The 27,147-nt window shown below is 42.7% G+C and overlaps 1 protein-coding gene, 1 long non-coding RNA gene and 1 pseudogene across 3 annotated transcripts in view; 2 read left to right on the top strand and 1 right to left on the bottom strand.

The window, feature by feature from the left end:
* Positions 1-209: 209 nt before the first annotated feature.
* Positions 210-1,216, bottom strand: LOC149350442 (uncharacterized). The gene is made up of 2 exons (XR_016289452.1): positions 969-1,216; positions 210-355 (listed from the first exon to the last, which is right to left on the bottom strand). It is a non-coding gene; the product is annotated as an uncharacterized LOC149350442 (long non-coding RNA).
* An 80-nt stretch (positions 1,217-1,296) lies between these two features.
* LOC149350441 (uncharacterized) lies at positions 1,297-2,817 on the top strand (annotated as a pseudogene).
* Positions 2,818-4,094: 1,277 nt separating this feature from the next.
* Vps35 (Vacuolar protein sorting 35) overlaps positions 4,095-27,147 on the top strand; it is a 38,079-nt gene continuing 15,026 nt past the window's right edge. For both annotated transcript variants that reach the window (XM_089579462.1, XM_089579461.1), the window contains exons 1-9: positions 4,095-4,309; positions 4,728-4,926; positions 5,040-5,163; positions 7,430-7,615; positions 12,154-12,210; positions 12,331-12,547; positions 16,874-17,067; positions 19,097-19,193; positions 23,163-23,311. In XM_089579462.1, the coding sequence (XP_089435588.1) occupies positions 4,307-4,309; positions 4,728-4,926; positions 5,040-5,163; positions 7,430-7,615; positions 12,154-12,210; positions 12,331-12,547; positions 16,874-17,067; positions 19,097-19,193; positions 23,163-23,311 (1,226 nt within the window). In that variant the 5' untranslated portion in view covers positions 4,095-4,306. The remainder of the gene's footprint in view (positions 4,310-4,727; positions 4,927-5,039; positions 5,164-7,429; positions 7,616-12,153; positions 12,211-12,330; positions 12,548-16,873; positions 17,068-19,096; positions 19,194-23,162; positions 23,312-27,147) is intronic.

Raw genomic sequence — 27,147 nt, 5'->3', positions numbered from 1 at the left:
TGTTCCGTACGTCCGCTGAACATCCGCAAACAACCGATAGACGTCCGTCGGCCGTCCGATAGCAGGTCAAAGGTATACGTTTCGCCCGCCGACGGACGTCCAGTTGAGTACGTCCATTGGCGGATCTTTTTCGAATATTCGCATATATAGTGCATGCGTGCTTTTTTTCACTTCGCGCGATTAGCGCGATGCAATAAAACGAAAAACAATTTGATGCACAGCAGGCATATTTTATTGTGGTTGATGATACATCAGCAGAGCGATGGGTTATATCAGGAAAATTTCTTAAATGTGACTCATCAAATGTGGCAAGCTTAAGGGACACGCATTCATAACCTTCCCACCCACAGGATTTCTGAAAAAAAAAAGAACGCGGCAAACATCAGTCACGTGAAACAAACGGTACAATGCAGTAGCCCAAGTAAAAACATTGGAACTAATAGAAGTGTTTAATGCTGCATGCTACCAAGCTAACAGACAATGCACTTTAACAAACACCTCAATAAGTATAAGGCAATAACAGCTCTCACTTTTCCACGCCATATTTTACAATGTATCTATTCTTTATTTATTCTTAAGGCACTAACTTGCGCAGCACTGTACGCGACAGTGCACAGAAAGCCGCAAAGCTTCCGTTGCGAACCACTGCGAACTACACGTGCTTCCTATGGTCTGCCTTTCGCGCGTTGGCACTCTTTATATAGGAACAGTGAACCTAGCGATGCCTTAAAAATTAACAAGATGCGAAAATACTCCGTCCCGCAACTTTCAAGAGGAGTGGGAATTAGCCGCGCGAGTTGAGGGCTCCCGCAGCTGTGTGATGTAGGCTCCCGAAAGTGTGAGAACAGCACACACTTGTGGAACCCATCTCCTCGCGCTTACTGCTCCCACTGCCCTGCGAACGAATGTTATATGATCATGCTGCATTGTCCTAAAAGCAAGTTCCAAGAAGTGTACTGGATACATACCGTCGTAGGCAATCACATGTGCACTAAGCCTTCTTTAAACCAAGGTCGACGCAGTACGGCATTCCGGTGTTCCAGACGAGCTTCAAGCGCTTCCCGTATTTTTCGAATTGCTTAACGTCCACAGACCGAACAAAGCCGCGCATTATAATAACAAAGCTATAAAGCAGCGCAACACTACGCAACAAATCATTTTCTTCCTCCATGCAACAACTCAACAATTACGCAAGACCCTAACTACGCTGCCGTACTGGATTGGATTGGGCTGACTGCAAACTGACATCTATGATGATGGTGATAGCAGAATGCGCGGGAGTTTTGATGTTTGCGAATGGTTTCAATGGCAAGTTTAGCTAGCAAAACGGTGGACATGTCGCACAACTCCACTAATTTGCAAAATTTTTATAAATATAAAACTAGTCATTGAGTTCCTGCAAAATTCTGCAACACCTGCTTCTCCTCTTAGATAAATTTAGCTTATAGCGCCCGCCAACGCTATAAAGAGCAGGCGCTGAGATCGGCGGTACCAGCACGCGCTAGAGGAAAATAAAGATGGACAGCGCGTGCTCGGAGCGCGCACGCCCGGCACGGGCAGTTCGGAACTAGAAGTCTGCCACGCTGGTCGTCTCTCTCTGGTGCTCTGCTGCGACCCCGCAAATCCTCAACAAGCCCGTTGGCGGCTCTTGCACTGCAGGTAGGAGTGGAATCGCACCAATTTACAAACATCTTCGCATCAAACCCTCCAACTGATGCAAATATATATTTCTTGAAAGAAGATTTGCGGAATAAGTCTTTCGCGGTTAAAAAAGCAAACTGCATAGTATACACAGTATACATACATGAAAGGCACGAATTTTCTGTGAAAAAAAAAAAAGTCCATACTCATGGTCTGGGAAAATACTCGGCCTTACATCCTTCGGACGTACACCTCGTCTCTTATGCGGATATACAAAAGTGGACACTGTCCGTAGCTTTGACGGAAGTACCGAAAAGGATATCCGAAGCCGAAATGTGCTTGTATGTCCGACGGACGTCCGATCTCGGCTCAGGACGTTAGGATCTAGCTCGGAAGTACGACGGATATCTGTGGTTGCTTGGGAGTAGCGTTGCCCAAAAGACGCAGGTTGTGTGTCAAGGTTGTAATAGGAGAGGGCATACTGTGGATGAATGCGCTGGAAAATGAGGGGGTGAGTGGAACACCCAAGTCGAAAGCAGTAATGCCGGTGGTGGTTGGACAAATAGGGGACCGTCTTATATTGGTGCTTAGAGACAGCGGAGCCAACACAGTTTTGGTTCGGAGAAACCTGAAGGACGAGGATCTTACAGGGGAGGCGTCGGCCGTCACTCTTGTAGATATCTGTCAGGCACCTTCCGGAAGCCAGGATTCTAGTGTCCACGTCATATTGTACTGCACAGGTAGTGGCAAAATGCGTAGAACAACCAATCTACGATCTGATCTTGGGAAACATTACGGGTGCAATAAGTGTCGAGAACCCCGATCCCGAGTGGAGGTTGCGCGACGTTGAGGAATGCCCAAAGGAGGAAAGGCCCACGACAGCTCAGGCGGTTGATGGGACAGTCAGTTGCTCGTCGGCAGTGGAGACAAGAGCTCAAGTGGCAGCCCGAACGCTATACTGGGTGTTCCCGGGCCGTGCACAGTGTATTAGCAGACTGTGTTTTGTGTTAGTTTTGTGCGCTAGCGTAGGGTGCATTAAGTCTGTGTGGGTACACCTATCACCCATTCTTTCGGCCCGAGTGTTCTCGGGGGGGGGGGGGGGGGGGGGGGGGGGGATCCGTGACACCCTTCCCACCCTCTCCCGCGCCTTTCGCATCACAGCTTTCGTTCTTTTGACCTCCTGCACCGGGCCCCTCCATGCATACATGGATGTACTCGACGCAAGCTACTGCCATGGTTACTGCTCCCAGTCACGTACCCCTGAAGGAGCCGAGCCAGCTCCGAAACTTTGGGTTTCAAGTTAAAGTTTTTGGTTGGAGATGTGTTAGAGTTTATTATAACACGCTGTATAGACTTTTATCATAGGGCGCGCGCAGATCTCCCTGAGGCATGCCGTTATGGAGCCGGGTGCCAGCCAAATGTAACAAATGCGCGTACGTTCTCATGTGGACAATCGGCACGTGCGCACTGGCGGTACGCGGTATACGCTGTGCTGAAATTTAATGGTGAAACTATGCTTTGCGCTAGCAGATTTTTGCCACTCTACAAATTCGATATCAGATACAGAAGAACGTGGTTGTGGCCATGATGAAATGCTAGTCGGGTGGCAAGGGTATGTACAGTGCAAGCATAACGAATGCAAGTACGCGCGAGCTTATATGCGGGCCGATCCCGTGTCTGTTGTAAAGGTTTGAGGAACGCCGCTCTTCGCGTCTGCGTGCCATCTGATTCAGAAGGGTGCGCATTTCACGTAATCCCGTTTTTAAAACTGGGGCGCAGGGTCCTCATATAATTGCTTGAGGGTGTGGGAAGCGTGCGCGTCATCCGCAGCTGCCCCCGGCCGGCATCCACTTATTGATACGGGCATGTGCCTTTCATAATGCTTGCATCTGCTGCTCTACGTACAGCTTGAAACGTCATTCTGCAGGAGCATAGAAATAAGTGAATCTGTTTACAGCTTGTGTGGACTGCGTGCGATAGGGATCGAGGGACGCATGCATGTTGCCACACATCGCTAGGAACTAAACACCCGTGGTCACACCGCTCGGGTTGCGGTTCAGTCGGTGGCCGTTCGATCTGGTCTCCACCGATGGCCTGTCCTGCCTCTTTCCACCTTTCATTGCATCTCTTCAAAACAAAGAAAAACGCGTTTATATCCGCAAAAAGGATAAGTGGTACTTATTTCCAGTCTCGTTCAATTTCAGTGGTAAAAGCGTTTCCATAATGGTCCCTGCTGTTCACCAAGTACAAACAGAAGTGCTAGTGGCAATTCTTCGAGCCACATTAATGCCAAAGCTGTCAAAAACTCGCAAGAGCACACAGCCCACAAGCAGCCCAAGCAGACTCAACCCCAACGCCTCCACTGCACACCAAGCTACCGGATTTTTGACTTCGCCCTTCGTACTTCGTCCACTAGGGGGACAAAAATGATGTCCTCGGCTTTATTAATTTCGGTACCTTCTCTATAGTGGCTCACCACTGCTCGACGTAGAGTGCTCTTCATGGTGGGCGTCAATCGAAGTATTTTTGGCGTGTTCACAGTGGCGTACAGCCTTAGCATTCAAGCTGGTTAAATTTTAGGCTACGTAAACGGTATAGTGCTTTATTAGCAAGTGATCGAGAGGCCTGATTACTGTCCCGAAGCATTGCCACCAGACATCCAGAAATGGTACGTACGTATGTACTAGGTAGACTTGCATTGATAAATATTGAAAAGAATACTTTGAGCTGCTGTTGACAGATTTAAAAGGTGAACACTTTCTTTTAGCTGTTTATGGTCAACCTCTCGATTTTATTCGACCTATTGAAGCGGTCACTGGCCCGTTTAAACGTTGACCTCACATGATGTAGCAATCAAAAGACCTCGTCAGAGCTTCAGTAAACTCGAGCGCGTGTTGTCGTAGTTAAGTGGCATGACGTGTATCATTCTGTTGTTGTACACTGCAATTTGTTAAAATAACGTTTCAGAGTGAAACTGCTTACTGTAAACCATGCAGACCATGTTGATCAGTGCTGAAGTCGCATCGTTCGCAGTACAGCTTCCGCGCAGTTAGCTACGTTAGTTCAAACCTGTAATTTTGTTGCAGCCTCAGACACCACAAGCATCTCCCCAAGAAGATCAAGAAAAGCTGCTTGATGATGCTGCCAGCATTGTCAAAGTCCAAGCATTTCACATGAAGCGCTGCCTTGATAAAGGAAAGCTTATGGAAGCATTAAAACATGCTTCCAACATGCTTGGCGAACTTCGCACTTCTCTCTTGAGTCCAAAAAGCTACTACGAATTGTGTATCCTTTGTTTTTGTTGTTCATGCTGCCTTGTACGCAAAGATGTGGCTAATTTTCAGCTTTTTTGTGCATAAGCCTTGTTTTTCCAGTTATTTCCTTGAGTCTTTCTACAGATATGGCAGTCACTGATGAACTGAGGCATTTAGAAATTCATCTTCTAGATGAGATTCAAAAAGGCCGCAAGATGTCTGATCTCTACGAGCTTGTGCAGTATGCCGGCAACATCATTCCTCGTCTGTAAGTTCAAATTGAGCTATGGCTGAGTTGCTTTTTGTCAATTCTTTTGACATAGTGCCATAGGTATAGTCTATATTATATGCAGTCAGCTGTGTATAAACTGGCTGTTAGCTTCATGGTCCTAGAGCATACAATAGCACAAGAATAAAGGATTACTTGCTACATGCTTGGCAGTCTTGTTACTTCACGTTCACTGAAGTGTTTAACTGCAAAACATAATACATGTTTGGCTACTGCCTGCATATTTAAAGTTGTGGGGAGCACACCTGTTTGTAGTTTTTCAACGCCCCTTTGCTTAAAAGAGTAAATGTTTTCCTTGACGTCTTGTATAAAAGCTCTTCCACCATGTGGCTAAATCTTACTTTCCTTTTTGTCATTACAAATTGTTTGTTACTGATTTCAGAGCCTGTTGTGATTTCCCATTTGAACCTTATGATAAATTGTATTATGAGACCTGCGTAAGGAGTAGCTGTGTTCATTAACATTATGGCCGAGTTGTTTGAGGCAGCTGGTGTATTCTGCTGTTGGGAACACGCTTCACTTTTCACAGACTTAAAAGTGTACCCAGGAAAGGAGCTGGCATTTGATGGCACAAGTTTTGATGTGAAAGTGTGCTGCCTGTGATGATGTACAAGCTGTGTGTTCTATATGAAACCACGTAGGGAAAATTTGTGTGTATGTGTGTATTTGTCTGTAGGTGTAGGCAAATTACTTAGTAATAACAATGCTTTTTAAGCAATTATTCACCTAAACATGGGGCCTGTGCTTTTGAAAGTTAGAGCTTTAACATAAAATCTATATGAAACCAGTGGAAAATGATGCAAACCGTTAGTAGGACACCAGGAAAATTGCAGGGTTCATCCTTTCTCCTCGCAACCCCTTTCATTTTCTAAGTTTCTGGTTTCAAAGTGATTTGCTGTTTATTTGTGGGAACGGAACGTAGATGTCATGCAGTTAAAAATAAAATGCTTTCTTGAAGCGTTCCTTCCATCTTTATGACTTGTAATTGTTGCATCTCTCCAAAGATTGTCTGGGGCCTGTGATAGTGTGAATCACAATGTTTTTTCTAGATGATCAGGAAGGCTGTTAGGGATGACTGCTATTCGTGAGCTGTCGCTAGGTGACAGAAAACTCTGAAAAGTATATTGTCTAGCTCTGATCATGTTAGAAAGTTTATTTAATTTGTTATTATTCTTTCGGTTAATCTCCCTGCCTCTCCTCTTCTACCTCCTCCTCCTCCTCTTTTGCAGTATTGCACTATGGCTAAATGTTGAGCGACAGGGCTGGCTTCATTGTTAAAAGGATAATAAACTGCCTTAGCTGAAGACTTTTGTTCCGTACCTGAGGCGGGTGCAATGAGAAAATTAAAAAAAGTTGACATTTCTGTGTAATCAGGCTTTCATCATTGCATTTTTGGTGAACCAAGCATTTAAATACTTTAAAGAATTTCTCCATGTATTCTTGGACCAGTAAGAATGAATGATTGCACAATTTCGGGCTGGTTGTGCATCTTTTTCCTTGTTGAGAAAGGTCACCTTTTTGATGGCAGTGCACAAAACATTCTGAATAACATTCTTCAGAAGTTACTGTCGTCAATATTCTTACCTTCTTGTAGAAGTACAGATGCATTCATTGTGTTCCTCACATGCTCTTGGTTAAGCAAAAGCTCCAGAAGTGTTACCAGACACTGAGAATTGGCTACTTGAGGGCCTGTGGTCTTTAACTGGACAATGCCCACGTGATGAAAGTATTAGTTAGCATCTATGACTTAAGGTTCTTGAAGTGGAGAAATCCGAACGATAATCTGTTGAGAAATTAAACTTTTAGAAACTAGAAAATTTAGGTAATATCTGAAGATCTGAGAACAGTAAAACTAATTCAGAGTAATTCAATCGCTTCTCATTTCAGTAGTACACCTATTGAATTTTTGGTAGCTTTTTGTGAGGGTTAGCTTTTCTGCAAGCCTTCTTTCAGCCAACATTGTGTGGTGTCCTTTTGCATGCTAGAATCAGAATAAGTAACATTATTACTCTCCATGTTGCACACAGTGCACTAGGCATTACAGGGTGGCGTGAAATGTAACCTTTAGATGCTGATTTTTCTTCATTATGGCTTTAATCATGGTAAGGTATGCTGCTAACATGTTCTTTTCTAGTTTATTTCCACTTTTCAGGCCTTACGTATTGATTTCAAGTGCAGTGTTTTGCTTCATTCTTGTTGCTTGCAGGTTTGAAATGTGATGTTTTGGATGTATGTGTTTTTATAGGTACCTTCTTATCACTGTTGGACTGGTTTACATGAAATCAAATGAGCACTCTAAAAAGGACATCCTCAAGGATCTGGTGGAGATGTGCCGTGGGGTACAGCACCCATTACGAGGGCTCTTTCTTAGGAACTATCTGCTGCAGTGTACCCGGAACATCCTCCCTGACAATGAAGAGGACTTGTCCCTGTAAGCCGCTTGCGTGGCATTCGCAGTTCATCCGCAACAAATGTGCCTTCTCTCTACTGTGCCTCCTCCCTTCTTGTTCTTTATTAGTGCTGCAATCATGAAAGTAAATGGGAGTGAAACATTTATAAAAGCATTCTGTTCTTCTTTAGTAGTCCTATAAGAAATATGCAACTGAAGTGTTAACGTATTTATCCACAGCTGCTCGCTTCTCGTTACTGTTGTATTGACACAGAAACAAAGCATCGAAATAAGGTATCTAGTCCACGCAAGGTTTGGTTTTTCTAGCGGTCTGTGTATTTCCTGTATATACTTCTCAAATATTCGAATATATCCTGCATAATATTTGAACGCATAGAGCCTGTGAGTTCGACTTTTCAAGAGGTGTTTACTAGCACCACACAGTCCTCTAGCGCGATTTGTCCCATAGCATTGCCCTTAGAATGGGTCTGCCATGGGCATCAGTAGACAATTTCAATCTATAAAAAGAGTTGTTTCATATGTCTTGGCCATTGTTTGATCTGTTACTCTCACGTCTAGGCCTCTAGCTTTATAGCTCAAGGCTGTGTGAGCATCATAGAGTTGTTTTGACTGCTACACTATTCTTTTGAAGATGTATTTTTGTTAGCTTTAACCTTTTATGAGGCGCAAGCTCTGTGCATGTCTCGCATGCATAAAAATGGTAAAACTGCACTCGGAATGTTTCTAGGAATTGAATGACATCACTTTCAAGCCATTCCAACCGCTAATTTTGTAGAAAAAAAGAGGTACACAGTTGTACCAGTGACTTCTTAAACATACCTCAGATATTGTACGTAGCTGTATCTTAGTCTTTTCGACTTACAACTTGGATTAGAATTGAAAATTGCTCAAGAACTATTATGAGGCAGTTGACTGATGGGAAAGGCTGAAAAGCTCGGCAATTTTTCAAAATGGTTTCTTCTCGCCAAGATAGGTATTGTCGAACTATGCGCCCACACTTGTAAAAACATACAGAACACTAAGGAGGCCCATTATTAAAAGATAAAAACGCACTGAATAATTTTTTTGATAGTTAATAATATTCAGCACATAAAAGTATTGTACGTAGATGCTCTGTTTTCCCATTGCCCACTATCATATAAAGGAGTATAGACTCCAAACTTCGTTACATATGTTGTTCTTTTGAAATGATTCGTAATAAGTATACATGTACCACCATGTGGTATTCACCTGCGACCAGTAAATAATTTAACTTTTTTTCTCTCGTGCAGTTTTGGTTTTGGTTTCAGTTTCAGCACCCCAGCAACAGCTGCGACATCAAAGCGAGGTGTAAGAAAACTGTGATATAATTGCTGCATCATTTAAATTTACTGTGATGCTTAAGCCAACTAGTCTCAAGGGTCAGAATAACAATTGGAGAAGCAGAGATTATATTGCAATTTTCTTATGCCTCTTGTAATGTATACTAAAATTTGATATCGCAGCCACAGCCTTTGCTGGGCTGTTTAAACTGAAACAAAAAGTGCATGAGAGAAAAAGTAAGTTATAAATTATTTAGTGGTTGCAGGCAAATCCACTGGGTGGTCTGTATGTACTAATGTCTTGCACATATAGGAAGACATGCAGCCAAAAATTTGGTGTCTAGTCCTTTAATATTTTAAAGATCTTGTGCTGGTGTGCTTGGCAGTGTGGTTACGTTGTTGGCTTTGGGAGCTAGTAGAGTATAGTAAAAGGAATAAAATTGGATGGTCATGAAATATATCCAGTTTAGTAACCACATTAGCATTTAATATAACCAGAAAATTCCATGGCATATGTGGATTATTAATAGGTGGGTGTTATTTCTGCAGATTTGTGGGTCGCTGAACGTGGCTTGCTTAGCAAGTTATTTTAGATTATCAGTCTCATGCCTCATCAGTATTTTTCATCGTTATGCTTATAGTGTTTTCCATGGCATGACAATAGTGGGATGAACAACAACATAAGAGCTGTGCATGGTTCACCAGAGCCAGTGGAACCATGCAATTTTTGTCTTCTAGTAACCCCGCAAATATTCAGAGTACTACTACTGATGGCTTCGTGTTATAGTATCTGTCAAAACGATTGAGGTACATACTGTGGGCTTCTCTTAGCTTTTTCTGTTATAACCAGTGAGTACCCTGGTGTATGAATGAACCCATCTTATTTTTGACTCCCATTCTGGGGTACAGGGAGTTCATAAAGACACAAATTTTTTTAAGAATTAGGATTGAGTGTTTCAGATAGGGAATTCAAGGATCATTTGGGCATGGAATTTTCGAAATTAAGATAAATGCGTTGGTGTAAATTTTCTAATGAATGCCTAGTATGGTTGCTGTTTGTGACATGACTTACGGTCACACAATGTTGCTTCTCCTGCCTTTTTGTTTAGCTTATCAGATGTAACGAGCAAAATTTCTCAGGAGATTTCCTTCAGTTCACTGATGTTTTGTTTGAAGGGCAGGAGGAGACATAGATATGGCATCTTAAGTGGGTGTCTTGTTTGATAGCGTCCGACAAATAAAGTGCACAAAGTTCCCCTACATTTTGCACTTTTCCCCTGTTTCTGCCAGTGGTCGCTCTCACAGTCAACTCGAAACTCTGTGAAATACTATGGAGCTTTTTTACCCAGTTGAAAGTAATCTTTTTTTATCTTTCCTTACTAAATTTGCTCTGAAGTTGTGCTGAACTACTGTTGTTAAATTTGCACAGGCATACTCTGCCACTACAGAAACCATCTCTTTAGGAGTGCTACATTGTCTATTGCCACCCACACTGGGTAAAAGAACAACCTCAGTTTGAAAAATTATTTGAAGTAAGCTTATTAATTACCACTTGTTGCTATTCTTAACCTGCAGATATTAGCCCATACCCTTTCAGAAGTGCTTGCTCTTTTAACTTGCTCTGTGAATGTTAATGACAATTTGCTGCAGCCTTTTAAGAAATAAAACTGATCTATATTTTTTTTTCAAGGAGGGGGGGAGGGGGGGGGGGGTTGAGCGATGCGAATATGAGTGAGGTAACAACAAAGTTAAAGGTGTGGTAACAAAGGTTCTGAGGGATTTTGACACTGACACGCTCTGCATAAAAAAAAAATAAAAAATATGCTATTTGAAAGCTATTGAACTGTTTTAAGAGTAAATTAGTACCATGGTTATTTAATTGCAGTAGCTGCTTGTTTATGAATTATATATGTGCTTGCACAAAAGTTTACGGGACACATGTTCTCAGAAAAAATTTATTTTAGCTCTGCCTCGTGACTTAGTGAGTAGTGAGGTGGCACTGTTACACTGATCAGAGCATGCATGTCCCCTCATACTTTGGTACATTTTGGGCAATTGGATTACGTGGCTAAGCTGAAATAATTATTTTCCGCACACTCCCATCCCACCCCATAAACTTTTGATCGTAGTAGTGCATTGGAATATCTGTAATTAAAACCCACTTAATTGAAGTATCCGATTTATTTGGATAGACGATTTGGTCTTATTGACGTGAAGTATGTTAAAAAGGATCCCCCTAGTTAGAACTGCTGCCACGATGGCTCAGTGGTTATGGCACTCTGCTGCTGTACTGCAAGACGTGGGTTCGATTTCATCCGCGGTGGTCGAATTTCGATGGAGGCAAAATGTTAAGCCCATGTACTGTGCGATGCCAGTACACGTCAAAGAACCCCAGGTGGCCAAAATTTCCGGAGCCTTCCACTACAGCGTGTCTTATAGCCTGACTCGCTTTGGAATGTTAAACCCCCATAAACCAAACCTAGTTAGAACTCCGTATAAAGGCCTGACCGCAAGGCAGCTTTTTTTCGTTGTCGTGTCAGCGTTCTGTCTACCGGCGTTGTTGCTCAGTGCCCGCAGGAGAGGGCAACCAAACACCTGAGGGCATACGAAGTGGTGTCTGCAGACAGGAATGAGGAGAGGTCGTGGGCAAAGCCCCTCAATTATCCACTGTCCATAGCTAATCATCCTATCCAGTGGTGACAAGAATCTACTGTGAGGGCAAGGGGGAGACAATAGCATTGGAACAGAAGGGGCGTTGCTGCCTTCTCAGAAACAGGCCATGCCTGTGGCAGTTACAGCAGAGGTGTGGATTAATCCAGAAGTCGCTGCCAATGCGCGGCTAGTCATTGGTCCCCACCAGTCCCTACCTACGAGGTATTTCTGGCGCCGACACGGAGATCTGGCTGCACCAGATATCTGTGTCTCCTTACGTCGCCTCGCTCCAAGCACCCGAATTTCGCTTCTGGCAACGCCAGCACCCGAGACACTGATGCGACGCCAAAAATATGCTGCCTTGTGGTCTGGCCTTAACAGAGACAAATTTGCGGTCCCTTTCGAGATAAGCGAGTTGAGTGATTAGACTGAGTACTGCTTGTTTTTCAGGTCATAGTAACTGTTTTGAAGATAAGGGCAGTACTAAAGTTTGAGTGTGTTGAAAGCTTGTCTTTCCTTCTTTTAACTTTTGTTTGTAGCTTCTATAAATTTCTGCAGTATGTGTATACATGCTACTCCTTTTGATGGCACTTTTTTGTTTTCTAGGAATGATGCAAACCTAAATGCTGATGGAGGAAAAGTTGAACTGCTGATGTATTCAAGGTAATCCTTTAGTCAAAGCTTGTACATTTAGCATGTTAAATTGAGGGAGTCATTTCATTGAATACTTTTACGGTATATGTAATTCATGTGCCTATTGTGGCAATCCTTTTTTTTTTTCAGAGAAAGTGAAGTGAGTGGAACAGTGAAAGATTCTGTGGACTTCGTTCTCCTCAATTTTGGTGAAATGAACAAGTTGTGGGTGCGGATGCAACATCAAGGCCACTCTCGAGATCGGGACCGTCGGGAAAAAGAGCGTCAGGAGCTACGTCTGCTGGTTGGAACCAATTTGGTGCGCCTGTCTCAGCTGGATGCTGTCGACATGGATCGCTACAAAAAGGTGGGTTGCCTTCATGCTCACTCTCTTCAAAAGCAGACACGTGAAAATTGTAAAGAGCATATTTGTCAGGGCTGCTTTTGTCCTGTAGAATAGGAAAGGTGTAGTGACAAACAGTGTTGAGTGAAATGCTGAGGCCTTTCCACTTAGTATACTTTTCAAACACTAGAAGTTGCCCTTTAGTGTGCAGACTTGTAGCAAAAATCAAAAAGCTTGCATCTTTTAATCCAGGCTGATGCCTCAGACTGAAGCTCATTGTGCATCGGGTTTTTGTTTCTATGTGAAGCCTGTTAAACTCTCTTGGTGCAATTTCATCGAAATTTCTGCCCCTACAAGCACAAGAAAAGTCTGCGTGATATGCTCTGGTCTTGGTAAGTTATAAAAGTAATGAACTTCTGTATCAGTGAAAGTATGCTAAAGAGTTCTAATAGATAATTTTAGCTGAGCGTCACCAAAAGCTTGGCGCACGCAATGGGTGCATCTTATGTGCACTGCTACCTGTACTGACAACAGTTTTAGAGAGTGGCTAGTGTAGCGCCCTAGAAGCGTAACATATTGTGGCATTATCTAGTGACAGCAAGTCAAAGCTCCTGAACTGTGTGCTGAAGAAACTTTTGTTTCATTAATGGCATTAATGGATGCATTCAAAGGCTTTTTTTTTTTTAGATTAAATCAATAGAATCAAATGAAAATATAAATTCTGGCACAGAGTGGGAGGAGTACTTTGCCTGGTGTAGTTGCTAAGACGACAGTGTACACCATACATAGTTAGGCTTAACAACAAGAAATTCGTCAATTTATCTAAAGAACGGTGACTATTTCTCACCTATATATTATTGCGGGGAGGGCAGAATGCGCAAAATAAAAGTGAACACGATGATTTAGAGCGAGCTATCACATCAAAAAATGCAGCGCGACGCAGTATTTGATTTGCAGCGGGCGGGCAGGGCGCTGCCGTGTTGTTAACGTTAACCACGCAAGTAACGCAAACATCACAACACAAAGTCCACTGGCTTACATTCGTATACAATACGTAGGCCTCATGCTTGTATTTTGCTCATGTGCACTACTGTCCCTGTAAGCTCCTTGCATACGCTGCCTTTGCGGATGCACAGCTAAAACTGTCTGTGTAGGTGTGGGGTCCTCTAAAGCGTTGTGTATATTACTAGGCAAAAAGTCATCTGAATATGAGAATTCTGTATCTGTTAGAAAATAAGCTACATCACTGATTTAATCACTACACATCTATGCTGTCTTGCATGATAACCATCGTGCATTTGTCACAAGTAAAGCTGTTACATTTTCAGCTTGAACCAAGTGTGAGACTGGAGCACAGGTGGTGACCTGGCAGTGACATGCAGTGACTGAGCATACCAGTGACCTCCATAGTAACTGCAATTTTCTGTAGAAATTACATAAGAAGGATTTTTTTTTTTTTACGGACGATTTGTCTTAAAGAAAAGCTGAAGCACTTTTTTTGGGGGGGGGGGGGGGGGAATTAGATGAGATTCAAAGGTTCAAATGTGTGAAGCTTGTAGGTAAAGCATGCCAGATTTTTTCTGTCGTAGCATTTAAAATAGCGACATTAAAACCACAGTGATGTGCAGACTTCTCCTTGCAGCATTCTGTTGTGTGGATAAGCTCAGTGATGTCATCTTGAGTAAGACTTTTGACTTCTGCCACCTTCACCCCCTTTTTATTGCACCTTGCCGAATGCCTCCAAGCAACACTCCACGGGCTTTACCTTCAATGGCGTTTTTCTTCTTTTGACTGAGCTTTTTAGTTTTGAAAAGGCAGTGCCACTCAAGGTGACTTCAACTTGTGGCCCTCTACCCAGCACTGTGCAATGCACAGAGGCGTGAATGCTGTCACGGCTTTAAGGATCGCCATTTCAAATGCTAGCTCATAAGGACTTTGCTTGCTTTCCCTGCAGATTTCAGGCATTCCACTCCTTTCTCGAACTATAAAACCTCTTCAGCTGCCCTTTCAGAGTCGGCAGGGTTAAAATTGGATCTGTAGACTGTTGAAATATGCGCAACTAGGTAAACAATTTTCTAAAAACAAAAATTTGAAGCATAGTTATATTTAAGGACCATTACCTCTAAATATCAGCTATTTAGTTTTATTGGAAATCTCTTCTTTTAGAATAACCCCAGGAAACCGGAATAATCAAATTTTTTGCAATCAGTTTTTTCCCCTTATATATATGTTAGAAATAATAAGTTCTTACTTTTCCGATTTTTATACAAACTCTTTCGTGCTCGTGCAACGCACTGCATTACCTTTTCATTTCTCCTGCTGACTTGGGTTGAATTTTTTGTTGAGAATGCTCTGTATGCGTTAGCAATGCTTATTTTTGTTAAAAAATCATGAACTTTTTTTTTTTTTTTTACTGTCATTTTCTGGGTGGGGCAAAAGGCCAATACTTGCATGCCTTGCATGTTTGGGTTTAGTATGTGGATGATGTTGGGCATCTTAGTGTGAATCTATTTGGAAGGTAAGCTGTGAGTCTCTCTGCAATAGGAGCTTTAAAACACTGACTAGTTTCACATTGCCACTGGGCTTGAGGAGCTACTTTTGCATAGAGCAAAGCTTCCTTGCCGTATGCAGTTTAGTAAGTTAAATTTATTGCAAGTTTGCAGCGTTAATCATTCTGTGGGAATCTTTTCTTCCCTTCCTGCCGAAGTACTGCCATTTTTCGTCATGTCATTTCTTCTGTTGCTCAAGGTTTTTCTGTTTTGAATGTATATTCCATATCAGTACTAGTCATGTGTGAATAGTGAATTTTCAGTTCGAAGCGAAGCGAATATTTTAGAATCGAAGTGATAGTTTGCAGCTGGAAATGTAGCATTAAAGAATATGCCAAAATAGATGGCTTGCAGAGTTCACTAATGAAACTGAAATAAAAACAAAACAAAATAAAAACATGCTTTCAAACTTGCATTAGGAAATTTTCCAACAGCAGCGAGCCAAAGTGCACTGAGCATCATATCAAGCTCTTATCATATGATTGTTTATGTGCTGCTGATTTTAATTATAAAAGATACTGAAAGATTTTTTGGACATGATTCATACTTGAGTGGCACCGAGTCATGCATCCTACAGTTCAGTGTGCAACCGTGGCTGTGTGCAGTGTTAAGCAAAATAGCTAGAGCTTTTTTCTCATACAATGTTAGAAAGGTGATTTAAAACTTTTTACATTGTACTCAAGCTCCGGAATACATATACAGTAAAAGCTCGTTAATTCGAACTTCAAGGGACTGGAAAAAATGTTCGAATTATCCGAAAGTTCCAATTATCAAATGACTCCCCAAAAAAACTGTCAGAACTGCTTGCGTCAAGGTAAATTTATTTGGTATACTGCGAAATGGCTGCCTAATTTTGAGATCGAGAACAGCGCGACAGTGGCTACGTTTCATGTTTCTATCAATTCTTTGTTGTGTGCATAAAGTTGGGAACATTGAAGCAGAACTGCACCAAAATCGTAAGAGCCTCCCGTATCCTTCACGGTGTGACTTGATGGAGCACAGTCGCGTGTGTGGTGGCTTCACTGCACAAACTGCAGATGGCATGTTACATGCACGCAGTTACACAGGAAGAGGAGGAAAGAGGGAGGGAGGGAGATACGCCAGTCTGTGTCCGATAGGGTGCTCAGCTGAGTTAGATTGGCAGGCTGATGCTGGCTGGTCTACTAGCCGCCCTTGCTGTGGGCGGGCGCAAAGCTTAGCAAAAGTGAAACCGAACTAAGTGGTTGGAGGGTATTGAAGATGGGGCCATTCATTCATCATCATGCCTGCACATCAGAGGTGCGTGGGCTACTCTGCAGCATGGAACTCAGGTTTTGAGTAGGGCTGTTTCGATGATTTCTTGCTGGGCTGGTCATACCTAGGTGTGGCCTCCTTCAGGAGCCCATTCAAATTAACCGGTGCGAGATCCGTAGCGTCCGAATTAGCAAGCATCGAATTCCATAGAACATCCGACACCATAAGCATTGTCCGGTACCGAGTTGATAGTTCATATGATCTTAGTTTCTGAATTAATGAGGTTGTACTGTATAACAGTTACCATATATTGCCACATGTCTTTTTTTTTATTGTTTTACGTAAATGACCATCCGAAAGGGTCGACTTACATGCGGAGGTGATCTATATGTGGGGGTCTAAGGTAGATTAAGATGAGAATGGGCCTACTTGTCTCAAAAGAACTGTTGACACTATGCTAGTTTCATTCTTGGTGAATGGAGTTGTGTAGCTCAAATTGCATGCAGCACCTTGTGTGTATCGCCATTTTGCCCAAGGTTACATGGTGTTATATTTTTGCTTTGACCAGGTGGTCCTGCCGGGTATACTGGAACAGGTAGTAAGCTGCAGGGATGCCATAGCCCAGGAGTACCTCATGGAGTGTATCATCCAAGTCTTTCCAGATGAATTTCACTTGCAAACACTGAGTTGTTTTCTCAAGGCCTGTGCAGAACTTAGGCCACAAGTGAATGTCAAAAACATCATCATCTCTCTTATTGACAGGTGATCACCAGTTTCTAATTTGTCATATCTAATGTTCTGTTTCTGTTTGTTCTGGATAAACTGGTCTGGTAGCAAAGCTTGTTTTGTGCCCGAAAAGGTGCAAGACATGCTTTTGCTGCTGTGCAGAAAGTGCACACTGCAGGTAGGAGAGTCACTAAGGCACCTTGCTTTTGAGCTGTGGGTTATGGTTATTGTGGATACAGGAAATATATGTTTCCATGGCCAGGAAGCATATCTTTCCTGTGTCTCGTTAGGTAGTACACAGTCTGCAGTATTTAAAGTAGCGTTTTTAGGAGCGAAACTGAAATGAAAGTTGTCCAGCACTTCTCCTGTGTCCTCTTGTCTTTCGTCCTGTTTTCGTTTTGTGTGCTGTTATGGTTTCCTCGTGACAATCAGCAGGTTGATCAAATCGTCTCTCTTCACTGCATTGGATATGTTTGAAAAAGTGTGCGAGGTATTAGATACAGTATTGCTGTGAACATATTGTGCGGGTTGTGTGTTTGGTTGTGTGTATTCTCCCTTAAAATGTTCACGAGTGGCATCAAACCTGGGAAATGAATGTGTATAATGATCATGATGAAAAGCAGCGCAAACTAATGGGACACACAAGGGAACTTCCTTTTATTTTTCCTGTTTCTTGCCCTCCAGATCAACCCTTATGTTACAGTCGTGGTCTTGTTACATTCGGGTAACTACGGTATTTCCTCATCAATGAGTTTTATTACTGTGGGCTCGCCAGAAAACTTCGAAAAGAATTTTGTATGCAGGAGATTGGTGTTCCAAAATTTATTGTAATGTATAATCAAATTTCATTACTTCTTACCTTACTTAATGACAGTAATGGTGGCTAAAGGTGTGCCTCAAAAGGTGTTCTCCGGTTTTAAGGCAGGTGTGCTTTTAATGGCACACTGACACAATTGTCTACAATTTTTTTGCACCAGTGGGCACTATGGATTATGTGCTCTGTGTGAGCAGGTGTAGTGGGAGTGTGGTGCAGCTATTAACATTATAACAGCATACCGGGTGTTTCAGCAAACACTTTCAAAAATTTTCCGAAATAGGCTTTTTGGGGTAAAAATATGGCTTTTGGGCATAGTATTACCAGTGTTGGTGGACACCAGAAATCCTGTGAATGGTCTTTAGTAAGCTGGTTAATTAATTTTTAATAATTAACTTTTTAACTATTGCAGTTAGGTGCCTAGTTGCAATTAGAGCTTTGTAGCCGGTTGTCTGTAACAGCCATATCAGTTCTTATAATTGCGAAAACGCGATTAGCCTTGGCGCTGAGGCTCGACAAAATTTGGCTTTTTCGACTAGTTATGTGCACTGGAGGGGTTGCTTTGCCTGCATGCTTTCGAAAGCGCATGCATTTTCGCACGATGCAGACAGATTTTGTCAAGCCTCAGCGGTGAGGCTAATCGCACTTTCGCAATTATAAAAACTGATATGGCTATTACTGACGACCGGCTACAAATCTTTAATTGCAACTAGGCACCTAACTCTACTAGTTAAAAAGTTAATTATTAAAAGTTCGTTAACAAGCTTGGCGGTTCACTGGTTTTCTGTTGTCCACCAACGCTGGTAATACTATGCCACAAAAGCCAAATTTTTGCCCCAAAAAGTCTGCTTTTGAAAATTTTTGAAAGTGTTCGCTGAAACACTTGGTATATTGTCAACAGCGCACCATTTGTGTCTCATGGCGCACGCACCAAAGCTGTTGAACACGTTGGACTGTGAAAGGCATACCTGGCACAGATTTTATCAGACATAACAGGCGATACACATTTTTTGAATTGCTAAAGTAAGTCTCTCAGCTATTTTTTGTGATGGAGATAGTTATGGCATTTGTACAAAACCACAGTGTACATAGCATCCCATCTCCAATCTGCCAAGATGCATTCATTGCCTCTTCGTTGTGAAATCAAGGGTTATGTGGTGAAACTATTCCTGTGCTGATTGGATTTGCATATGGTGGCCTCTAACTAGCCTCATTTGTAAGTTATTTGCCTTTTCTTGCCACCCACCCTAGGTTAGCAGCATATGCAATGAAAGAAGATGGACCAGGCATTCCAAGTGACATTAAATTATTTGACATCTTTTCTGACCAAATAGCACAAGTGATACAGGTTAGTGGGTTTTATGTATCTGTTAAGCTAAAGATATGTATTTCATTATTTTCATGCTGCCAGAACAAGTGCAGTCTTTTAGGGGCTCTGCATTTGTGTTTCCACAGGCTACCAACTGTAACACTGCATTAAAGTGTGGTTTTTTAGTTGGAAGAAAAAGCAGTGAAAATGATTTGATAAAACATGGGAACGCATGCATGCACTGGCCCTGCTAGCTGTGCTATTATCTTTTGTTATGGCAGATCGTCTGAGCCTGTGGAGCAGCTTCGTTCCCGTGTGTGTTGTTGGTACGGCGATTGTAAATATGACTGTGATAAGTGCACTTGTGTACATTCACTTTCTTCACGAACATGTTTGTACCTAGTCGGAAATGAGTCGTCATGCTCGATTAAATGGTATGTCGGATGGTGCTGTGCTTGGTTTCCGATCCATGATTAGAGTAGCTTTGCCGAAAAATCAGCAGCTGCTCATGATGGTCACAAAAAATGTTTTCTAGATACTGTACGTGAAATCATTGGTTTGGGATAGTTTGGGTCAGATGGTGTAAATAGTAGCATGCAAAGGAAGCCTAGCACTATTATGCATGCTGACAAGCGACTCTGTAAAGAGCAAGTTGTCTGATGCGAGAGGTGCAAGATTCCTTAAATTGAATAGTGAATGCCGTCTTATTTTCGGGTGATTTGAAACATCAGACATTTACACAGTACTATTTAAAGGGGCCTGGTGGTTCAGCCGCTATAGAATTTAGCTGATGAGCCCAACGACGTGGGTTTGAATCCTGTGCATAGCCACCGTGTTTCAGTGGAGGCAAAATGCGTAAACATCTTAGTGCTGTGCTATGTCGGGGCACGATAAAGAACCCCAGTTGGTTGCCATTAATCCTCAGCTCATGGCGTCTCTCGTAGCCCGCGTGCATACTTGCAATTTTAAACTTAAGTGTTAAGTATACCAAGCTTAAAAGTTTAGCTTCTCGAGATTCCAGGTGTAATCTTTATCAATAACAGAGTTTCGCTGAGGCAGAAGATTACATAGTGCCTCGAGAATCCTGGTAGCTATGCTTGGTCAGGTGAATACTTAACCGGCCATGGCATGCTCATCGCTTTCATACATATTACATCAACAGGGACGGAAAGCACCATTGAAACATCAAAGCAGCTAGGCGAGTGCTGTTGAGATACAACAATGAGAAGCATTACTCTTTGCATGCTGCACAGTCAGTCTGCGTGAAGGCATCATGCACAGCAGCTTCATAAGCTTAAGACTGGCACAAGCTTTAAGGTTATTCGTGTTCTCTCCAAACTGTTAGGCCAGCATCAGGATTAACAGTGATTAACGGTGACGTCCTAGCAAAAGAATATTGCGGTGTCACGTCTTGATATATAATGTAGCAAAGGGAAAGGGATGGGAAAGGGGTTTTTGTTCTTGGTTGTTTTCTCTGATTAGCCGAGAAATTCGCTGAAGGGATTTCATATAAATGACATCACAATTAACCCCCTGGCCCTTGATCCCCAGCGGCTGCAGAGCGACTGACCAAGGCGGTGGTCAGACCTGTTAGTAGCGGAGGGTGCTAAGAATCTCTGGCTCCGGACAGGCCGCCATTGGAAACTGAACCCCACAACGTTTAACACTAGAACCTTATCCAGTGAGGCTAGTCTAGCAGTGCTGTTCGAGGAAATGGCGGGTGTTATATGGGATGTCAGAGGGCCTAGTTTGATTAAGACAGATGAGGCGTATACAGTGCTAAAGGGTGGGCACGTACTATGCTATCATGGATTAGCGCACAGACTAGAACTAATTATGGGATTCCTCGTTAGTCAAGATATAGCTGGCAAAATAGAGGAATTCTATAGTATTAATGGGAGGGTGGCAGCTATCGTAATTAAGCTTAATCAGAGGTACAAACTTAAGGTGGCGCAGGCATACGCGCCTACATCCAGCCATGATGACTAGATTGTCAAAAGCTTCTATGAAGACGTGGAATCGGCAATGATCAAAGTAAACACACAATACACTGTACTGATGGGGGACTTCAATGCCAAGGTAGGCAAGAAGCAGGCTAGAGACCAGGCAGTAGGCAACTATGGCAGAGGCTTTAGGAATAATGGGAGGGAGTTTTATTAATAGAGTTTGCAGAGAGAAATAGTTAATGTATTATGAAGACCTTCTTCCACAAACGGGAGAACAGGAAGTGGACATAGAAGAGCTGCCAATTGTGAGACTAAAAATGAAGACTTCATACTGTGTGCTCACCCTGGAGTGGAGGTCCTTGGAAAGGTGCGTTGTAGTGACTACAGGATGGTAAGGTCTCGAATTAGCCTAGACTTGGCAGAGGGAACGGAAGAAACTAGTGAGGCAGAAGGTCATCATTGATGAAAAAACTGTAGCACTCGAGATAAGGACACAACGAAGACTACAACACATTATGACCAACCAGCTCACCCAAACGTCCACCCTGGTCATCATTGAGTTAGCTGTAAGAGGGAAAGTTGAGTTCAGTATCTCTGTGCAGAACAAGTGTTCAGCTTTAACTGAGGACAATTAAGCAGTGAACGATAATCTTACCAGTGAACAATAATCTTACCAGTGAACGATAATCTCACAACTTCGTTAAGGAGTGCACAGTAAAAGTAGGCGGTAGGATGGTTAGACAGGATACCGGCAAGCTCTCTCAGGAGACAAAAGGTCTGATTAAGAAACTCCAAAACATGAAAGCCTCTAACCCTACAGACAGAACAGAAATGACAGAGCTATCAAAGCTAATCAATAAGCACACGGTAACCGACATAAGTTCATTATGGAGAGAATCGAGCATGCTCTAAAGAACGGCAGTAGCCTAAAAGCACTCAAAAGAAAACTAGGCATAGGCAAAAATGGCTGTTTTTTATTATTTATTACTGTTTTCTTATGCTGGCATAAATAAAGCTGTGGCCGCCGTGGTGGCACAGTGGTTGCGGCGCTCGGCTGCTGACCCGAAGGACGGGGGTTTTATCCCGGCCGCGGCAGTCAAATTTCAATGGAGGCAAAATTCTAGAGGCCCGTGTACTGTGCGATGTCAGTGCACGTTAAAGAACCCCAGGTGGTCGAAATTTCCGGACCCCTCCACTACGACGTCCCTCATAGCCTGAGTCGCTTTGGGATGTTTAACCCCCATAAATCATAAATAAAGCTGTAATTAAAACACTTGCTAGAGCTACAATTTAGCATTTCACTTTTCAGCTGAAATGGCAGTGTACTGAGTGGCTGATGTTATCTGGATGCAGCCCACTTATCTAAAGTTCCCACGGCACAGTGCAGAGCCAGCTTCGCAGCATAAATAGGAGGTCACTAAGCTTGGTGTCCCTATTCTGAAACTCTAATGAATAAATGGACTAGATCTTGACATAATTTACTGGAATAAAATAAGAGAAGGCACTCTTATGCACAGAACCTTCTGTCAAATTTTTTCATTTAATTTCTATCCAAATTGAAAATTAAACGATGCCAGTAGTGAAATGAATTTTGCAGAAAGCAAGCATAACTGCACCAGTCTTTCAATCATGCTTCCAAATGGCTCTACCATGTATCACCACAAGTAGGACACAAGGTTGTGAGGGTTATGCTGCTATATTTCAATTTTTTTTTGTGCCTACAGTGGTACACCTTTGAATGTGGTGGAGTCCAGCTTGTAAGCTACTGTGGAAGGGTGCTGTGAAAATTGCTTCATAAAATATTTTGGAATTGTCATGTTTACTGATAGTTTCGCAAAAATGTTTCAGGAAATTGTGAAGACTAGTTGAAGCGTAAGTAAAAAATGAGGCCACGTTTTCCTTTTTGTTTGTTATGTCTAATTCTAACATTTCTGTAGTATTTGGCAAGCTGAAGGCTGCTGTATTGTTGCAAAGAAATCATTGAGATTCTACAGAAAAAGAAGTGTTTCTTGTGTTTTCGATAACAAAAATGACCAGAATGTCTAAAATCTTTTTATTTAAGATGAGGCAGGACATGCCAACAGAAGACATTGTGTCCTTGCAAGTCTCCTTAATTCACCTGGCCCTGAAGTGCTACAAAGAAAGAGTGGACTATGTGGACAAAGTTCTCCAGACAACTGAGGAAATATTTACCAAGCTGGGCATAACGAGGTATGAAGAAACAATGCTTACTTTCATGTTGAACTGGAATAGGATATGCAGTTTGAGAGAGCGCACACTAATGACAGTACAGTGAAATCCTGGTGATGCAAATCTTACAGGGTCGTGTAAAGTAATCATAGCACCCAAAATTCATATCTTTACTAGGTTTCGAGTCTCAAACTATTCTTTTCAATTCGAAACTATTTGCTTCACTTCAGAACTAATTTGAACAAAGTAACTATTTGCTTTAAACTGAAAATCACTATTTGCGCATGCTTAGTATGTGTGCGTATTGCAATATTGTACTGTTGCTTCTTGCACACCTAGAGAAGCAATATTACTCTGTCAAAAAAAAAAAAAAATATCTTCTCAAAGTGTTTTCCAGAGTGCAGGGAAGTGGCCCTTTATAGTTTTCAAAACACGATCTGTTCTAGCCACTGGTTCGATATTTTTTTTATCGAAGCCAGGTTTGGAGCTAAATGAAGCAATATATTTGCTCCTAAAGCCCCACATTTTCTTTAGGGGCTGTGTAGCACTTTTGCTAATGATGAGATGTGTCTTGTAACTGTAGGGTGCTGTACTGACATCCTGCAAGTATTTTTTTTTAAGCACACAAAATGAGCAAAGGAATTAGAGGTTTCCCGGAATAAAACTCTGTCCGGCATTTTCTGTCAGTGCGGTGCCCTACCTGCCAAGGCTGCATCCGTTACCATGTTAACCCTGCTCTCAGAACAGTCATGATTGGTAGCGTCGCAACCGTTACAAGGGTGCACAGGTACTGATATCGGCATCAGTTTAACAGAAAAAAACTGCCCCGCCGTGGTGGCTCAGTGGTTATGGCACTCGGCTGCCGACCCGGAAAATGCGGGTTCAATCCCGGCCGCGGCGGCCGAATTTCGATGAAGGCGAAATTCTAGAGGCCCGTGTGCTGTGCGATGTCAGTGCACGTGAAAGAACCCCAGGTGGTCGAAATTTACAGAGCCCTTCACTACGGCGTCCCTCATAGCCTGAGTTGCTTCGGGACATTAAACCCCAATAAACCAAACCTAAACAGAAAAAATGCTGCAAGAAACAGGAGAGCTTCATTTGCACTGTGTTCTTGGCCACAGGGCAGCATGTAGGGCTGTGTAACTTGGCTGAAATGCTGTGTGTTGACATATTGTTGAACTTTTTTTTTTTTGTGGCCAGCGAGGGGCGTAAGTTGTGGTGTCTACTTATATGCGGCAATACAGGGTCTGTTCTGAAAGTAGTAGGACTCATTTTTTTTAATAAAATTTATTCAAGAGAATTGTACAAACGATTAGAATTTTTCGAAGTAGCACCCTTCCGCACCTACACGCTGCTTCCGATGAGTTTTCCAGTTTTCGTACGCCTCCAGGAACGCCTGGACCGAAATGCTGTTTAGCTCCCTCGTCACGGCCTGTTGAACCACCTCTATCGATCCGTGATGTTTCCCCCTGAGCATCGATTTTATTCTCGGGAATAGAAAAAAGTCTGGCGGGGCCAAGTCGGGGCTGTGGGGGGCCTGAGGCAGCGTTGCCGCCTTTTGCTGGGCCAAAAACCGCGGTCCTCATTCACATGATGAGGAAGATCCTGCCAGATCACTTTCCGGTTGGCCTTTTGCTCCTCTTACAACACTCCTGGCACCAACTTCGCGCACGCTTTCCTCATGGATAAGTTTTCTGCGACTGATCTCAAAAACTTGGGTTTGAGGAATGCTCAAGTCATCAGCAATCTTTCTGATACTCATCCTACAAACACTGTTCAGTAAATGTTTCACTCGCTACACATTTTTGTTGGTCTTGCTGGTGAAAGGGCGTCCGGAGTGGTCATCGCCTTCCACTCTTTCCTGACCTTCTCGGAACAGCTTGTGCCACTCAAAAAAACACCTGATCTACCCATGGCAGCGTCACCGTAGGCCTCCTTAATAATGTCGTGAGTCTCTTTGCCCGTTTTACCAAGATTTACACAAAATTTGATGGCGCATCGCTGATCCAGTAAACGCTCTGACTCTGCGTGACGAGACGTTTCGACAGGGCTTCACAGTACAAGCGACCTGCTCTCTTCAACAGCCGAGAGCCGACTGCCGATTTTCCTCAGCATTCCCATTATCCCCCTTCACCGATCCTGCACGCGCAGATCGCCTCTCGCCCGCCCAGGAAAAAACCAGTCCTACTACTTTCAGAACAGACCTTGTATACCGCATACATTCCACATCATCACCTTTGTAGAGTTTTTTAGGATGTGTTTGTGAAATCTTCACATAATTTGCACACCCTTTTTTTTGAAGCCTTAATTTTCGAGGAAAAAAATGCGCAAATTGCCTGAGTAAATACAGTAACAATGTAATGTGGCCTTTTTTGGTTATTGGATCAGCCACAGTGGCTCAGTGGTTTTGGCATTTGGCTGCATTTTAATGGAGGCAAAATGCAAAAATGCATGTGTATTGTTCAATGTCAGTGCACAATCCCAGGTAGTTGAAATTATTCTGGATGTCTCCACTACAGTATCCCTCATAGCTCACATACAGTTTCTGGGTGCTAAATTCACCACATATCACTCACATCACCTTTTGGGATGATGCCATAGCTCGCTGACAGGGATGTCAAGTTGTTTATTGATGCACCCCCACAAAAAAGAAAGAAAATTAAAGTACCTCATGGCATTATCGACATTGGCTGGTGTTTTCTTTTTCTTTTTTTTACCCCTGAAGGAGGAGGAGAGAGAGTGAACCATGATGGTGCCACCGGGATATTATACACATCCTAAATGTTTGTTTATGGTTTATGGGGGTTTAACATCCCAAACCGACTCACGCTATGGGGGACACCGTAGTGGAGGGCTCCGAAAAATTTTGACCACCTGGAGTTCTTTAAAGTGCACTGTCATTGCACAGTGCTCAAGTCTCTCTCATTTCGCCGCCATCGAAATGCGACTGCTGTGGCTAGGATCAAACCCACGTCTTTTAAGTCAGCAGCCGAGCACCATAACCACTGAACCACTGCAGCTGCACATTTTAAATGTGCTGAAAAGCCCACTTGCTACAAGCACTGCGCAGGGCACAATACGTGACAGAGAGTATGAATATCAAGCACTATACTTGCTGAGCACGATTTGCTCATGGTGCTGAAAATCTCTCGAGTCTTGAAAGAAATGGTTTTTAGCGTACACAGTGATGCTCATTGATTGAATGGTGAAGGTTCGTTTGGATTTTTATTTTACAGAAGGAATTACACAACAGTTTTTGCCCTGAAAACTATCTTTTGTGAGAATTTATCAGCTCTTGTTTATTTGTATTTATCATGCAGAGGTGCTTGCATATGTTGACATGAGGAGCCATGTTATTTCCTATAAACTATGTGCATCTTTTCAAAAGTATTTCTGGAGAACTCTGCATGCCTGTTAGCCATTTCCCTACCACAAAAAATGACCAAGGTCGTACTAATATAATCACACCCTTTTTACCAACTTGCTCAAGATTTCTTTCTGCGCAAAACAGTAAATTCTTCCAACTTGCAAAAATACTTTAAAAGACTACAACTATATTTAAAAAAAGGCTCCCACTACTTCACTGCTCGACACCGTATGGTGCATTTCTTGTCCCTTGATATGAAAAAAGGGTGGGGGGTGACATGGTGATGTGACTGGAGCAGGTGATAGACTTTTCGATGCAGGATGATTGGTGGGCAGCATCCAAGAGGGCCACTCTGTCTGCAAAGTCAGTGCTGCTGGCGCCTTCACTCGAAACAGTGTTTCTATAATTTCCTGGACAGTCCTCTGCACCGCTTTTTTTTGATGAGGAAGCAGTTGAGTGCTTCTGTTTCTGTGTACACTTCCTCACGTGT

This window comes from Amblyomma mixtum, chromosome 3 (genome assembly GCF_055824585.1).
Source record: "Amblyomma mixtum isolate Tamu chromosome 3, ASM5582458v1, whole genome shotgun sequence".
Lineage (NCBI taxonomy): Eukaryota > Metazoa > Arthropoda > Arachnida > Ixodida > Ixodidae > Amblyomma > Amblyomma mixtum.
The sequence above is the reverse complement of the archived record's forward strand: the minus strand, read 5'-3'. Positions and strand labels throughout refer to the sequence as shown.